The sequence below is a fragment of the Lytechinus variegatus genome, chromosome 2 (assembly GCF_018143015.1).
Source record: "Lytechinus variegatus isolate NC3 chromosome 2, Lvar_3.0, whole genome shotgun sequence".
Taxonomy (NCBI): domain Eukaryota; kingdom Metazoa; phylum Echinodermata; class Echinoidea; order Temnopleuroida; family Toxopneustidae; genus Lytechinus; species Lytechinus variegatus.
The window spans coordinates 4319719-4338408 of NC_054741.1; the positions used below are offsets into that span (position 1 = coordinate 4319719).

At 34.4% G+C, this 18690-nt stretch overlaps 1 protein-coding gene across 1 annotated transcript in view; it reads left to right on the forward strand.

The window, feature by feature from the left end:
• The window catches only part of LOC121407111 (nose resistant to fluoxetine protein 6-like), a 33792-nt gene that overhangs the window by 3126 nt on the left and 11976 nt on the right, over window positions 1-18690 (forward strand). Inside the window, exons 2-8 of the mRNA XM_041598041.1 lie at window positions 3867-4094; window positions 4648-4814; window positions 7109-7196; window positions 11415-11520; window positions 13155-13381; window positions 14084-14260; window positions 18378-18471. Of these exons, the coding sequence (XP_041453975.1) occupies window positions 3881-4094; window positions 4648-4814; window positions 7109-7196; window positions 11415-11520; window positions 13155-13381; window positions 14084-14260; window positions 18378-18471 (1073 nt within the window). The 5' untranslated portion in view covers window positions 3867-3880. The remainder of the gene's footprint in view (window positions 1-3866; window positions 4095-4647; window positions 4815-7108; window positions 7197-11414; window positions 11521-13154; window positions 13382-14083; window positions 14261-18377; window positions 18472-18690) is intronic.

Sequence of the window (18690 nt, forward strand, 5' to 3'; positions counted from 1 at the left end):
AATCGAAAAACACTTGCATCGGCCGATAAATATCATGATATACGATTCATGATATTTATCGGCAGATGCAAGTATTTTTAAAAATCTAAGTTGGCAGTGCTCATGATTTTGCTGCCCTCTATGGGATGCAATCACAAAGAATACAAGATTGCGACAATAACATCTGTGACTGTCAGTATTTAAAACGCTCCTCTACTTTTGATATTTTCATGCATTTAATCTTAATTGTAACACAAAAACAAAGGAGTTTAGGCCAAAATGAGCATTGGCGGCGGAAGCCCAAAAAATTAGGAGGGGTTTACTTGAAATTTTGTGATGGACACAGGTGAAAAATTTGACAAGCAAAAAAAAAAGTCATCAAACAAAATTTTAGGGGGGATGCAGGAAACAAAATTGACAACCAAAAAAAAAGGTTATCAACTAAATTTTAGAGGGGGACCATCCCCCCACCTCGAATTTAGGGGGGAATCTGTCCCCCCCCCCTGCTTCCGCCGCCTACGAAAATGAGCAACCCGTTATTATAGCCATTTACATAAGTTTGGGCTCAAAACCCTAATGAAAACTAGTATTTATGAGCAACATTATTGCCCAATTAATTGGTGTGTGTAGATCAATGCCTTTCCATCCCAGGCTCCATTGAGAGTAAGCCTATGTCAGCAAATGACTTTTACTCTCCAGGAGCCTCCAGGCTAGTCCAGATGGCCTTTAATGTTGGAGATGTTCAAAGCTATGGGAGAGTTTGGTGTTAACATTTTAATTTACAACTACATGTAACATATTACATTGAAAGACACATGTACTAACTGAGATGCTCAAATAATTTTAATGAAGTCTTGAGCAATTAGCAGCCAAATGTGAACAGTTCCTGATATGTCATTTGACAAAACTGATTCTATAATAGTGTCTGTCTTATTGAATGAAATCTGTGGAAGAACAAGGGTGCTATCTCAGAAAAAAAAACAGTATGGAATCAGACCAGGATAGATTTGGATAAATGTTAAAGGCAGAAAGATTTGTGTGTTACAGTGATTCAAAGCATTTGAAAAATTTCACCATCAGGCCTTCATGAATGTGCTGGGCATGCTGGACATCAATGGGAAAGAGAAAGTGATAAGAAAGAAACTGTTCTTTGAAAGTACATGGATGAAAAGACGAACGATTAACTTACAATAGAACATTGGATGAGACAAGGGTAAATTCTTTCAGCGAACCTTTTCTCACTATACAAAGAGCTCTTACACAGCTGAAACAAGGGATAGATGGATCGGAGGGAATTTTACTTTTCCAAGAACACTTTAGGGTGTGAAATAATGGATTTCCAATAATTTTACAATCTCTGCATCTATGGGGAAATCTTGCTGAGGTGAAAATGAAATATGCTAAATGCAAAATTGCCCCTCCCCCTTAAAAAAAGCAAATAAATAAAAATGAATGAAAAAAATGCAAAAATGAATGAATGATTGAATATTTATATTATGACTGAATGAATGAATGATCGAATGAAGGCATGAATGAATGAACAATGGAGTGAATGAATAAATATTAAGAAATAAATGGATATATGCAATCGTGAATAAATCCTAAATCAGTGAATGAATTAATGAAACATATATATGTACATGTACATGAAGGGGAGAAAAGTAAATAAATGGATATTATGAGTGAATAAGTACAAAATTTTTTGAATAATTATATAAATGAAATAAATGAATATATATCTATAGATAAAAGTAATAAATAGTTGATTAATAAATGAATCAATGAATAAGTAAATAGATATATAGACAGATAGCTAGGCTAGCTAGCTAGCTAGCTAGATAGATCGATAGACGGATGGACAGACAGACAGACAGACAGATAGATAGATAGATAGATATATAGTAAATAGTAAAGAAAGAAAGGTATGAATGAATGGTTATATAAAAAATTTAAAAAAAGTAAATGAATACATAACAAGATTTATAAATGAATGAATAAATACATGAAAAAATAAAATAAATGAATAGAATAAGTATGTAGAAATAAAAAAAGAAATAATTTGAACAAAAAAAAAGTGAATAAATAGATAAATGAATGACTGGATCTATAGGTTCATTGTATGTATGTTTGAATATCAGCTGCTCCTATCATGGGCCAGTAACTTGATTTTAAACTTTTATATTAAAGCGATAACATTTTGAAATCTCAGTTAACATGAGTTTGCAAAATGTTCTTATCCTGGCACCTATTGTCCTTGATCATGCGGAACCTGTGCCATGGTTTATGGTGTCATTGACAAATATAGACCCTACATGAAGGCACAGTCATCAGCCTCTTTGTTCATTGTCATAAATGTCGCTGATGTATAATCATGGGATCACGTTATGAATTATATATCTTGTGTGTGGGGGGTGGGGGACATAATAAACTTGTTTGTGAAGCTTTACATGATCTCTGGTGACTGTAACTGTGTATGTGTAAAAGGTTGTCTGGTATGGTGTGGGGTGTGCGCATGGTGGGGGGGGGGGGGGGTTAGCGGAGAATAACAATGCAATTTCCTAGTATAAAGTATGATCTTCGGACCATATTTTATGATACTGATCTGGTAATTGTGGTCATACATGCACAATGCATTGATTATCCATGTATTTTTTCCATAAAATATGAATTTTGTGTGAGACGTAAACATGATGACATCAAAAGTACCGGTACTGCTTTTATGTATTTGTGGTTGCTGATGATCATAAACACGTAAACTATGGAGTGTATTGTTCAGTAATCCTTTCTTCGGTATACCAGTTACTTCATTTCACCTTACAAGTACAGTAAATTGTTAGATGCAAATTTTTGCATTCTTTACTCGGTACTGTATCAGTAATAATGATAATAGAACAGGTCTTAATATAGACTACTTACAGGTCTCCATTTGTAAGGAAAAGGGGAAATTGGTTAGGATTTTAGATTTAAAAAATACACAAACATCAAACAATATTGAAACATAGTAGTTCAACATTTTTACATGTAAATTGTTGTACTTTGTACTCACTGTATTCAGTGTGTTAATTGTACTTTGAACTGAGAGTATACAATAAATTTAATATCACATGAAGAGAACACATGAACAATAGGTGTGTTGACCATGTAAGGCCATTGCTTTGGGCTGTGAATATGAGTTTGTTTTAATAGGGGTTCTCTCTTGAGTGAACAATTTGTATTTCAGGTTTCGGTTCGTATCGGAGACACAAATCAAACTCAGTTTGTTAGCCATTCTCATCAGAATCATGTAAACATATCACATATTGAATGTTGTTTAAAGGGGAAGTTCACCCTGACAAAAAGTTTATTGTAAAAATAGCAGAAAAAAATAATTAAAAATATTGCCGAAGGTTTGAGAAAAATTTATCAAATAATTAAAAAGTTATTCGAATTTCAATTATTTGATTTGTGACGTCATATGCGAGCAGCATTCCTACATAGCGAATGGTAAAAAATCAACGAAATGTCATTTTCTCAGAAAATTGAAAATGGTTTTCACTGTAACTTTTGTATATCAATAGACAAATCGTTTCACACCCGATCATAAAAAGAAAGCAAAATTAAGTCATCAGGAACCATACAAAATTTGAAATTCATACATTTTATATTACATAACACATGGGGCAGCTGCTCGTTTATGACGTCACAAATCAAAAACTTTGAACTCTAATAACTTTCTTACTCTTTAACAGATTTTCCTCAAACCTTCACCAATATTTTTTACTATTTTTTCTGCTACTTTTACAACAAAGTTTTCTTCAGGGTGAACTTCCCCTTTAAAGCTATTGAGACTAATTCATGCAGCTGAAAATGTTTAATTCCTACCTTTTATGATTCCCCTCCTCACCCAGATCTAGAAAGACAAATGGACTCGCTGAAGAGCAAGTGCTTGACTGCGGCCATTTTGCTGGTTGCTATGGCAATAAAGACAGACGCCATCACCCCAAAGGTCATCCAAGGTGTCGTTGAGGCTGAACGAAAGTTGACAAGAGGTGGTGCCCCCGGAAGTGCCTCTGTTGAATGTCAAAATGCCATTGATGTCCTTTCATATCCGACATCGGGACAACTTCGGGAATATGGTAAGCATCTGTACAACATCGTAAATTGTCCTTAATTCTCAAGGCATAACCAACACTAGTGCATAACTTAATTTCATTCTGGAGCAAGCTGAGTGAAGGAAGGTAGTTCTGTAGCATCAGGCATTAACATGTTGGCTGCTCAATTCTATAATCCCTATGCAGAGAGTTAATTGTGACTCGCGTGACATTTACACAAAATGTTAAAGTTTCTTAAGGTTACTTAAAAATATTATATAGTGGACTTGTTTTTTTCTATTGATTTCAATCAAAGTATTGACATACATTTTCCACAAAAATTTTGAATTTTCAGTTGTTTTTATAGGAGATAGTTCAAAACACTGACAAATAATTGACCTACATGTATTCCTTTTCTCTATTTGTCCCACAAACAGAGTATCACTTTCAATTGTATATTGTGACTGCCTGGTTATTTTCATTGCAGATTTTAGGTTTGCGAAATGTTTTGTCTTTATATTAAATACATGTACATGTACAATTCTTTAGATTCTTTACTTATCTTGATTTCTCATCTTTTTTTGTTCCCTTGTGACAGTTTTTGATGCCTTTGGCAAGCCACAAGCAGGCATATTACAAGGAAATCTTCGTTGGCTTGGTCATTATGATGAATGCCGCTCCATCATAGTTCCTGAATACAATATTTCTTATAAATACTGTGCAACGTTTTTAAATGTCAACATTACAGCCTTGACAAAAACTCAGGTAAGGAGGCCAATGTGGTGTGTGTACATAAATTTTGATAGGAAAGTAAATTAGAGTCAACAGCCCAGTTCATTTTTGTCTTGCCTGCATAGCAGAGCGAGGCATCAAATCTTAATCTAAGGTTAAGTTTTTGAAATGTCATCATAACTAAGAAAGTATATGGGCCTAATTCATGACACTTGGGCATAAAGAATATCAAGAATACTGAATATCTTGCCTAAGTTTCAGATCAGGTGACCAAGGTCAAAAGTCATTTAGGGTCAATAAACTTAGACCATGTTGGAGGAATCATCAACAAAATCTTAACCAAAGGTTAAGTTTTTGATTTTATTAAAAATGAGATACACATGTATTTTCAGTTCTGGCATGTCACAAAAAATGACCCATTCCGATGGAATATTGTAAGAATCAGACCGTCTCCTGCAAATGCAAGGGTTTATGTATTTGGTTTACATGTAGGTTTCTGTCAAATTCTATTTGCTTCTCAAGAGGGGGAGGGGTTTGGGTGAGGAGAACTTTAACCCTGAAAAGACAGGGCTATTTGAGATGTATTGAGGGCAGGGGGAATGTTGGCCCCCCCCCCCTTCTTATCTCGGCCGTGATTGCACTGAAACTTGGCATGCACATTCACATAAACTACAAGCCAGTATTAAAAATAAATGTAAATAATTCTTTTTTTAAATGAAAATGTTATTTGCATATTTAACACCCAATTTTTGTTTCATGTTTCTTTTCTCAGATGTCATCTTTGTAGTCTCATTTAAATGTTTCCACAAAGAAAAATTGCAAAAGTCAAATTTTTCCTTATGTATTTCTTTGTTTTTAGATTTTCTTATATATTTCTGTGTTTTTCATCTTTGTTTTTCATTGGAAATTTCAGCGGAAAATTATTACAGACCATCTAACAACTTGATTAATTAAGCAGAACAATAAGAAAGAAAAATAATCACCCTTTTATGAATTTCATCTCCCATAGACTTTGTACACATTTAATAAAAATGTGCAATTTTCGTCATTACTTGGTCTCATAAAAAGTCAGGTGGTGTCGCGATGATATACCCATACGTTGTGAATTTGGTCTCGAAAGTTTCGAGACTTTGCGGGTCTATCATTTTTTTTTTTGGAAAAATATCGCTCGAAGTGTTGAGGGGAGTCCGTTTAGGGTTAATAGAGCATGGGATTTGCTGTTTTTCAAATATTCCAAAAATACATTCCATTTTGTATGTGTACAATTACTGTTTTTCTTGACTGTGTAAAAGGGGTACTCCAGGCTGAAAGCGATAAGATTTACATGTCGATAATATCAGACAGACAAAGCATTGAAAATTTGAGTGTGACAGAACTTCAAAGACCGTTTTTGTCTCATCTGCATAGCAGAGTGAGACTATAGGCGCCGCTTTTGCGGCGGCGGCGTCAACATCAAATCTTAACCTGAGGTTAAGTTTTTGAAATGACATCATAACTTAGAAATTATATGGACCTAGTTCATGAAACTTGGCCATAAGGTTAATCAAGTATTACTGAACATCCTATTAGAGTTTCCTGTCACATGACCAAGGTCAAAGGTCATTTAGGGTCAATGAACTTAGACCATGTTGGGGGAATCAACATCAAAATCTTAACCTGAGGTTAAGTTTTTGAAATGTCATCATAACTTAGGAAATATATGGACCTAGGTCATAAAACTTGGACATTAGGTTAATCAAGTATCACCAAACATCCTGCATGAGTTTCATGTCACATGACCAAGGTCAAAGGTCATTTGGGGTCAATGAACTTTGGCCGATTTGGGGGTATCTATTGAATTACAATCAAAACTTTTAAGTTTTTGGATCTGATTCATAAAAATTGGACATAATAGTAATCAAGTATCACTAAACATCCTGTGCAAGTTTCAGGTCACATGATCAAGGTCAAAGGTCATTTAGGGTCAATAAACTTTGGCTGAATTGGGGTTTTTGTTGAATTACCATCATAACTTTGAAAGTATGTTGGTCTAATTCATAAAACTTGGACATAAGAGTAACCAAGTATCACTGAACATCTTTTGCAAGTTATAGTACTTTTCAAAGTCAGCACTGCTGCTATGTTGAATCGCGTGATGCAGGTGAGACGGCCAGAGGCATTCCACTTGTTTGGCTTTTGCAAAGATGGCAATGATCTTTGATATATATTTTTTCTTGTCAGATTTTCTCTGACCAGAAAGTGTTATAGAAATGGCAATGCCCTTTTTTTGTTCCTTTTTTAGGTATCTATTAATATTCTTTTGTGTACTTTCTTTCTTTTTTGTACAGACTCCAGAGGCTATGTTAACCTGGGGTGTATGTGTGCCCAAGGAATGCTCTGAGAAAGATGTCCAGTACTACCTAAATTACTTCTTAGGTTGGTACATAATTTTATTGTATTTATTTATTTATTTTTTTAGAAGAACACAATCTCTCTCTTGGATAGTCTTTTTTTCAAATTGAAACCACTCTTAAGAGCAAGTTTTTCTTCTTTGAAGATGATTTCAATGGACGTAATCAATACTTATGATTACATCTGAGGAAATCGATCCACGATGTGCTGCACTCGACCCAGGCAAGGTAAATGGGTACTAGCCTGAACTTGAAGTAATTCCTCAAAAGCTGTCAGTACTGCCTGGGGGGGGGGGTACTCGACCACAAAAGTGGTAGGTATGTGCCTCGGGTGAAACAAAAAACGGGGGCTTTGGAGCAGGCTTATTGTAAAAAGGGCAGAATCACCTGTAATTAATAAATGAATCGTGAAAAATGTCATTTTTCTCCTATAATATAAACATGGCTTCATTGCCCTGAATACATATCTGAAGCACCATTATTGTGATAATTTCAAAAGCTTCTTAGCTCACAAATAAAAGAATACTTCTGTATGTACATGTATTTTTAAAATGAAATGAGAAAAGAAATAGTGAATGTGAGATGTCATTCAAACTCATTATCTGTGTTGTGCTTTATTGTACATGATCATAATGAAATCAACTTGCTATTAGGGTAGACTTGACCATTAACTTGAAAGAAGCAATATTCTATTTTTGTTTTATTACGCTGCAATGAGAAATTATTAGTCAGTCAATTTCAGTTTCCATGTAATTATCTTCCAGCATTACAAGTATTAAGTTATGATTAATTGGTGTATTCATTGCATTTTTATTGGATCTTTTCCGTTCATTAACTTATTGTCTTCTAAATTCTGTAGTGTCTACCAAAACCAATGGGAATGAGAGTTCTTATGGTCTATGAGTTAACTCTTAACATGCCACGCACACTACTAACCCAACGCCACAGTGCTAATCTGATGCTAATCCCCTGTGCCAGTCACAAACCCCCCTGTGCCACATTGATTTTGGGATCCCGAGTCGTATTCACTCCTTTCAATAGTCATGACTACAACTGCGTGTAACTCTCTAACGATTAGTTTATCCACAAATTATTGTGTAGTAAAGTTGTAGGAAATTTCATACCTCTTATAATGTTGTCCTCATAATATAGATTGGTTATTATCTTTACTGCTAAAATATGAGTTGTATCAAGTAGTTCCATTTTGTGGAGTGTTTTGTATGGATCAAAAAAACCTTGGTCTCTTCCCTCTCAGAGAGTGAGCCTTATCTTGTAAAAAATGTAGAAATACTCGAAAAAGTCGAATGTAAGCCGCGTGAGTAAGTTGATCTATCAGAAAGCAGAGTTCGCACTGCACACAATAGTGCTAAGTACGGCGTGAATGCGATGCGCAATACAATGCAAAACGGCGTAACAATGATTGTAATTCCGAGTGTGCGCAGTCATGCACGAAGCAGGCGAGGGTAGGAAACAATGCTAGCACAAAGCAATCAATAGTAGGCGTGCGAGCACGAGTGTGGCATGTTATAGTAGGATACGTAGCGTGCACGAAGCACTCAATGAGTTAATGAATACAAATTGGCCGTCAGTGCAATGTACATGTACAAGATTTGCATTAATTTTTTTTATTTATTTATTTAAAACAGTTTATTTCAACAAGGGTTTCTATAGTGCGTCCCAGAAAAAACGAAACCGAGATTTAACAATGATTTATCATAACTTAATCACAACTACAATAGATTAATGACCTAAGAATGTAAAGCGTTGGAATCTCCTCTTTCATCTGATGTTACTTAGATTGTTCCTCATTCACGCATGAGTGAACAAAAACAATTTGAAGAAAGGATACCAAAAACTCATTTGGCGGGGGGTATCTGAATTTCAAAAAGAAAATAGCATGCCTAAAAAGTGTTTCCCTGGTTTCTCACAGAAGCTATCGCATGGGTAACAAAAGACTTAAAGCATGGCTGATCGTCAACAAAACGGAGTTCGAGTGAGTTTGAACGCTAGCCTGTAAAACCTCTTCATTTTATGAATTTATTGAAATTCAAGCCTTATTTCAAATAACCGGAAGTTTGTTATTTCTTGACCATTTTCTGTAACTGAGGTTAGGCCTAACTGAGGTATCTGATTAAAGAGCAGATATTGAACTTTTTAAAAATGTGGTTTTCCTTTTGAAACCCAAATACAGCCCGCCAAATGACTTTTTGGTATCCCCTCTTCAAATTGTTTTTGCTCACTCATGCCTGAATGAGAAATAATCTAAGTAATTTCAGATGAAAGAAGAGATTCTAAGCTTTGCAATGATAGGTCATTTGTCTATTGTATTTGTGATTAAGTTATGATAAATCACCAATAAATCTTGGTTTCGTTTTTTGTGGGACGCACTGTATAGTGGCTAAAAAGCTGAATTGCATTACTCTTTACAATCATTTACATAAAAATACAATCAATATCAAATAAAAAAACTCTATTTGCACAAATTCTACATCACACGAAATATCAAAACACATAGAAAGGTTGTTTATCATGTTCGGGGTGCATGTATTAAATTACGGCATATATCCCCATCATGATAAATTAGAATTGAAAATACATGCGGCCAAATAACATAAAAACAATGAATTCTGTCGAACCAGAAATTAGCATGGAAGAGATGGGAATAAAGAAAAAAGAGAGAGAGTGAGTATGTGTGTGTCTATCATAAATCCTGGTAGCTTTAAATGATTCAGTAAAAGGTGTACATTATTATTTTTAATTAACTGGCCGCAAGAGGTGAAGCATACAACAATCCATAAATACACTTATAATATCATGATATAAATTAATTGATAAATTAATACTGCTAGTACATGCATTTAGAAATAAAATTGTAAAAAAAAATCTAACAGATTAATTAAAAATTCACATCTAAATGGCAGGATTTGTTTTCCATTCCCGTATTAACATGCTTCAAAATTTTATAATGCAATGTAGTTAATTACAGAAAACAAATAGCAGTTTGCACCATGGTACATGTATGATGAGATTTCACTTGAGGTGAAAGAAAGTTGATTTTTTTTTCACCGAATGCAAAATGTCATACCATCACTTAGAGAAATATTCAATGCCTCAAAAGAAATGAAAATATGAATACACCTCAAAAATACTGAGTGACGATCAAGAAAAAAATATTTGTATTTGGGTCCAACAAGAATAAAAAATGGTTAAGTTGTTTGTTTTTACTAAATTGTGCATGGGACTACAGCCTTCATACTAATGCAGAAAATTATGTCAGACAAAGTCAAATATACTTATATATTCCTCTTGTTTGCTTAATAGAATAGAGTTCAAAGTGTACAGTGTAAACCTTATTAAAGTCCATAATATTCTTGTTAATAGCCGTAAAGTTGTCTGTCTCTTAGGAGTTTAATGTCTGATGATATATAAATATACAGAGTATATCTTGGTTATTAAAGGCAAATTAAAACTTAAAAGTATAAAACAGTTTTAAATTGCTATTTCACTCAAATATGTCAGATATTTACATGTATATCTTCAAAGTTAAAACTTTCTTGCTCCTGTGAATTGATTTGACAGAAATTGTTATGTCTACATGTAAAAATTCTCAAACAATACAATTAACCAAAATGAAATTGTACAAGATATGTATATGATTCTCGAGCATGAACATGTACTGTGTACAGTCATGTAATTTTGAGAGGGACCAGATTGATTCTGCAGACATTAATATGATTTTGAACACATGCTCACCGCAATATTGGTGCATTCACTACACTGTTCGTTCATTATTACCGTTCATGTCTCCAACTCTTATCTAGTCCAAGTAAAACTGTTACTGTGCTTCAGACCAAGTAAAACTATTACATTAAGTGGTTGTTTTCTCTCATTACTGATATCTCAGACGCTGTCATGCGTTTTTCACTTTTTTTCTGTGTATATGAGGTTGCCACAAATGAAGAAGCTTCTATTCTTTTCTGGTTGTACATATATCTTAAGACAAAGAGAAAGATGTCCACAAACCACCAAGACATTGGTTTACAATATGATACATGCATACTACATAAACATAATTCATTTGTAAATTTCTATCTGAGATTATATTTGAAAAAGTAATGTTTAAATTAGTCCTCATTTCAAACAAATCTCTTTACACATATGTGTATATTTTGCACTTTCAACCTCTTTTAATATACAATTTCAATAGTTTGAATATTATTTCATTTTTCCTGTCCTTTTACAGAAACATTGAACTTGACAAAGTATGTTCAGCCATTAAACGATGAATCCTTTGTTAGCTGTGCTTATGAGGACCATATACCTTTCACTGCGGGGTTCATAGGTACAATGTAAGTAAAGTTGTTTTGGGTTAATTTGTTGTTGTTATTGTTGATTTTCTTTTTCTTTTTTTTAGAAAACTGCATTACTTTGATATCATTACAACCTTTGGTATTCATCATCATCACAATTAACATCATGATCATCATTATTGTCATCAACAACATAAACCCTAGTTGACATCGTTTCATTTGCATCATTATCGTCATCATCATCAGCAACAACAACATTGTCATCAACATTATCACCGATATCATCATTATCATCATCGTCATCATCATTTTCATTAACGTCATCATCATTGTCATTGTCATCATCATCAGCATTAACATTACCATCATCATCATTGCGATTATGGTGGGCGAACTGTTGCTGCTGATGATGGTGATGATGATGAAGATGATGCTGATGATGATGAAGATGATGCTGATGATGATGATGATGACAATGATGATGATGATGATGATGACAATGATGATGGTGATGACAATGATGATGGTGGTGATGACAATGATGACAGTGATGATGATGATGATGATGATGACAATGATGATGATGATGATGACAGTGATGATGATGATGATTACAATGGTGATGATGATGGTGATGACAATGATGGTGATGTTGATGATGACAGTGATAATGATGATGACAATGATGATGATGACAATGATGATGATGATGATGATGATGACAATGATGATGGTGATGACAATGATGATGATGATGATGGTGGTGATGACAATGATGACAGTGATGATGATGATGATGATGACAATGATGATGATGATGATGACAGTGATGATGATGATGACAATGATGATGACAATGATGATGACAATGATGATGATGTAGGTGTTAATGATGATGAGGAGGAGGCAGCCTGTGAGGAATACCCTTTTTGCCATTCAATTCTTGCCAGGGTATTACTTCGAACCATCAAGATTCATAGATAATCAGAAATCACAAAAAAGTTTACCTATTTACATGACCTACCAGTAGCCACACATAACGAGTGAGCTGACTCAGTCAAATGTCCATTTACAGTGCCTATGACATGCACATTTACACAGCTGAATGATGCATGGTCGCAGGCATCATTGTCATGTCTTGAAAGAATTCCATTTTTGGAATTCACTAACTTTTAGCATAAATATCATATGTTGTCAAATATCAAAGATAGCCCTATCTTTGATAATTGAATGTCTCAAATCAGTAATCAACATCTGGGTAACATTCAATTAGTGAAAAAGTAGTATTTTGTCACTGATTGTTGGTAAGGTGATTGCTTGAATCGATTGTTTGAGTTTTACTCCTAGCGTAATCATCATCATTTTTATCATCATCATAATCATCATCCTCCTCCTCAATACTTCATCATCATCATTATAATTAGCTTTTTTCATTTTTTAACATCATCATAATTATCATTAACATTACCATCAGCAGAATCAGTAGCAACAGCTTGTCCATGATCATCATTTTCATCATAATCATCATCAGTCTTGCTGCTGATGATGATGATAATGATGATGAAGATGATCATCATGATGATGAAATGATTACCAATGTGCTGGTATACACGTACATTATATCCTGAACACCATGTACATTCTTTTTTTTATCGTCATTATCATTCACCCAGCACCCTGTTTAGTGCTATTTTCTTGCTGATGTTGCTTGGCACGGCCTACGACTGTTTCCTGCGGTATCGCAAGCAGAGTTCCTCCAAACTGGTCGTCTATACCAACAGCAATACAAACACTTCAGCCCAGAATGGTAGGGCAGGCGAGACGCTCATTGACGACGGGTCACCAGAGACTAAGGATGACGATGTACCACTCATACTTGTACAGCAACCACCAAAAAGGGGTAAGGATTTTTTTATTCAAGTACAAGTTTGCAAAATGTGGCAATACCGGTTTTCATTTTTTGGGGGGTCACATCTGCACAGCGGATGCAAGACTTTCCAGACCGAGTGCCCAGCTTAAGAAAGTATTGCAATTGCAACTTTGCCATTATGGCAGCTACCGTTGTAACATGGCTCAGCGGCCAATCAAAATCAAAGTTTTCATTGTAGTATCATCATTGGAAAGTTACAATTGTTGAAACTCTTTACAAAATGGGGGCCCACAGGTTGATTCACTAATCAATTGCCTTTTGCTTACTTTTCAGGTCATGAAAAAATTGGGGTCAGCAGACCTGTTAGAGTTAATGAAAAACTCATATCATGGATGTGTTCCCTCTATCGTCTATCTGTCTGTATTGCTCACACCATCTCTTCATGTCTGTCTCTCTTTCTCTCTGTTTGACCCTTCCTTGTTTTCCACTTTCCTTCTATTTTCTCCATCTGTCTTGCTAATACCCTATATGTATGTATGTCTATCTTTCTCTCTGTTCACCCCCCCCTTTTTCTCTTTCATCTATCTTCTCCATCTGTCTTGCTAATACCCTATATGTATATCTGTCTCTCTTTCTCTCTCTGTCCCCGTCTGCTCCCTTCTCGCCCCCTTCTTTCTTTGTATATCTCTTCTTATCCATCTCACTTTCTTCTTGTCCTTCTCTCCGTTGCAGCAATCTGGGAGCAGTTCCTTCTGAGCTTTGCCGTCAACCGAAACCTGGTCAAGCTGCTAAGCACCACTGCGGGCCAGGACAGGTCCATTGGCTGTTTAAATGGACTGCGTGTGCTGAGTATGGGTTGGGTTATCCTTGGACATGCCTTCTTTTTCCCCAGTCAGATGGGGATCATAGGTCAGTAAAGCAATCAAGCTCAGATTCCCCAGGTTTCCACGATAGACATAATGAATAGAAAATCATGGAACTCAGGAGGAACATGAAATTCACAGAATTTCAGGCCATAAATATTCAAGATACATGTAAACCCATTCAAATGGGGATTATGGATTAATGTTTTTGCTGTGGTTTAGTTGAATAAACCAGTGCTATTCTGGTGAGCAGTTGCTGAAAGTAAATGCGTTTTGGGTCGGTGCTTTGTTTTATGTCAACAGACAATGTACTGTACATCCTTTCAAAGTTGACATTGTACATCCTTTCAAAGTTGATGAGAGATACATGAGTAAATAGTTCACAAAATACAACAGTGAACAAGAAATAGAAAGTTTTAAATTTCACCAAGAATAATACCAATGAATTACTTCTTCTTTAAAAGTATTTATAACACATCTAAATCATCAAATGAAAGTGACAGTCTTTGCATAAGAGAATCATGCTCTATATTTTCACCAAATCAGCTGAACGTAAACAAAAAATGTAAGATAAAAAGTAACAAAGATTTAAATTTTCATTCATAAAAAATAAAGAAAATACACTTTAAATGAAACGTGCTTCTGTACTTTAATTATGTGATGATGCCATCTAGCTTTCCATGCATGTTTATGATGATTACCTGAAGATATAAAGTGAAGATAAATTGAAATTGAAAGTTCTTTTGTGACCACTCATGATGTGCAGAGCTCTCTATAAAATGTAAGGGTATTTTGAGCAATAGCGGTTGAATATTAAATCTTGATATGACAAGGGAAAGCCTCTGCATGAATCCAGACCTGCCACCCAGTACGTTTTAGGCATATTTAGTACATTTTTGCAACCAAAATACGGCAGTATGTTTTTTCTTTAAAAATGTGTTTTTTGTAAAAAAAAAAAAATCTCTATTTGTCTCTATTTCATAAAACGTACACAAATATGGTTATTAGATCAATGTAATTTCAGGTAACTTTAATTTTTTTCAATCATTTTGTAAAAACCAGGGTGAGATATACACATGTTTCAATGTTTTTTTTTTATCTGCAAGAGCAGTGCGCATTTTAGCTTGCATGCAGCTTGAGCGCCGTGATGAGCGAGTGCGCCAAGCATTTTATTATGAAATGCACTTTTTTTTGGAAAAATAATGTTTTTATCACATAATACAGTGTTTCATTCCCATAGGTTAGCAGGTCTGTGAATCTGATAAGAGAAGATATGCAATGACCAAAAACTTTACACCCACAATACAAAGACAGATATTATCATTAAAAAAATCTGACTCAAAATAGTAGGAAAATATAAAAAGTGCAGGCTTTTTATTGTAACAGCCTCAAAATGCAGTCTTTCTCATCAAAATACCCTGAATCATGTGTAAAGTAAATGGGTGCGCAGACATGTAGCACCATTTTTTGCTTTAATCTGAAAATGACTGGCCGAGGGTTTTTTTTTCCAAGAAAATAATGTATTTCTCTTAAATTTTAATCTATGGCAGCCGTCCTCATATGAATATAAGGTACATCATCAACTGTTTATTTTTTTGTGATATAAAATGAATTCAAGTTTGATATTCAGTTAAATGCGCAGATATGCCACCCCCTCCCCCCTTCATACAATCAGTTTGTAAATGTCATTGTCGATGGCTAAGGATATTTAGCACAATAGCAATTCTGTTTTTTTTTTTTTTTTTTTAAGAATTTGATGAATATCTTACCATTTTCCGTTTGGTTCAGGTGAAATACGTTCAAACTCTTGTAATTTAATTGCCTTTGTCTAAGTTTATAATGAGCTCTTACTTTCGTCCTGTCAACATTTATTGTTGGACATAGAGTATTAGATAAATGAACATAAAAACTATTACAATAGATTGCAGTGAAACTATTCTTTCTAATTGAATAACGTTGATATCTAAAATTAGAATGAGTGGCTGGTTAATGCATTGATTTGTTTCGGTTTCTAATCTTTTGCTGTTTACCAAGTGTTGTGCAATGTGCAAATAGATTCATTCATAAGATCTTAGAGTAGGATCCTTAAAGTGAGACTCTTATTTTGGGAAAGATGAAAGCAATTCATTCTGAGATGAGATTCATGTGAATATCCTGTCATTTATGAAAAAAAAACATTATTGTAAGTGTCCTCTGCAAAGGAATATTTCTCAGATGCTATCACTTACAAGCAGTGACCCAAAACAACTTAAAATTGTGGGCAGAAAATTAGTGTGTACATATAGTCCCATACATGCATATCTGTGTGCTGTATGGCCCTTAGTAGACTTTAGTCAATTTCTTATCAATTTGCTGATTCCTTTATCTTACAGCATTCATTTATATGCATTATTTTAATCATATTAATGGAGTTTCTCTCATGATTCGTTCTCATGTGCAGAGCGTCGTAAAATAAAGCCAAGTGATCTAGCGTTGGCCTGATTTCTTCAAATCTGATTCCATGTCTGATCAATCAACTAAATCAGCCTCATAATCACTCTGTATTTACGGGACCCTGAATCTTAATTTTATCTTGAAACCTACGTTGTGGTTTAGATTCAAGTAGGAGATATCAGGTGACATCCTTTTGTCAAACCTTGAGAGGTTGTAGTTTGATCTTTTGATTTTGGTGTAATTTACCATTAGCCATTTGGTTGAGAAAATATGAAAATCCATATGTTATTGTTCGAAATACACTTCAGAAATGAAATACTCTGAAAATTTGTTTTGCCCAATTGATCATGGGCCCGGCAGCTGCTGTCGATGAGGCTTTTTCCCTTGAATTGTTGAATGCCAAACAGGGTACATGTAGCAGCAACTATATGCATGTACATGTAATAACTATAGTAATTTGGTTGACTTGATTAGGGAAAGATATCATGACAGCATTTAAAAACATTTTTTTTTTGTGAACAGGTGTTTTTTTTATTGAGAATGTTTAACATTGAAGAGTCAAAAACGTTTCCTTATTTGTCAAAAACATATGATATATGATATGATATATGAAATGATAATATTTATGACTGACATTGTTTGCAATGTGTAGATCAAATACACTCCAAAAATGAGGAATGTCTTAAAGTCAAAGATTTTGATTAATAAATATGCATCATTTCAGTTGAAGAATGTACAGTGTAATTAAAAATGTCAAAAAATAGGTTATCGAAGAATGAAAATTCACAGGTAGAAATAAACACTATTGAAACTACGATAAGAAGGTATTCTTGTGTACAGGTATTCTTAATCCTTAATTACAGCTACTGTGTTTATTCCCAGTATTTGTTTTGCCTGGTCCAGTTTACAGTGAAGGATACTCTCTGTACATGTTTGCTAATGACCATCGCTCAGGGGGTGTATCAGTGAGCTGTTTGTAAACATACTACACTTAATACAAACAATCGGCATTTCAAATTGAAAATGGTCTACCTGTCATCAAAATATAAGGTTTCTCATTCATCAAAAATGTGAGATACAGGGCCATTTTTTCCTTCAACATCTCGCGCAATTTGCAAACCTCATGTTTGAATTAAGGTCCAACATCAAACCGCACTTTCTCACATTTTGTGTATCTCACCATGAGAATTAAACTGGTGGTCAAAGTTGTGTCATTGGTAGTCAACCAGTTAAAACAAGTGTAGATTACTGGTATTCTAAAACTCCAGCTTTGCTTTGATTTTGAAACTAGTAAACTTTAAAATTCATTCAGCTGACAGCTGACTTATTGCAGGGTTAGAGTTTGGTGGTCAGATTTGTGTTATTGATATGATTACGTGTATGCACACATAGTCCACAGTATTCTTTCTAGATTTTCAATTGAATTGGATTCTATTAAACAAAATTATGTGATTATTTTTACATCAGATACAAACATTAATTGACTATAATGTTAGAACTTTTAAAATGTTTTGTATGAGAGAAAAAAAAATCAATCATATAATGCTCTTCTTTTGTGATGCTTACTCATGTTCAAAGGGAATTTTGAAAGAACATTGGTGTTCTCACAAGAACACCCTACGTACAGGCAGAACAAGTATCCTTTATTTTCAATATATGAAAATAATGAATCTGTACCAAGAGTATCTTCTTGTATTAAGTCATTTACCCCTTCACTGTTCATTGTACAGGTAACATACCAATTGCAGCAGAGTGGTTCCAACAGTTTGCCTTTCAGTTTGTCGGAAACGCCTTCTTTTCAGTAGACAGCTTCTTCTTCATGAGGTAAAATATATTTTTTCTTTATTCATCAAGAAATCATGTTCACTTTTGAGAATTACTGATTCTTGTAATCAATTTGAAGTGAGATGGAATCAATTTTGGCTGGTCTTTTGAGTTATAAAGTTGATTAACATGTAACTCTTGGATCACCTGCCTGAATAATGTATTGTGATAGATTCAAACAAGTCCCAGTATGGTTATCCAGCAACATCATCAATAAGG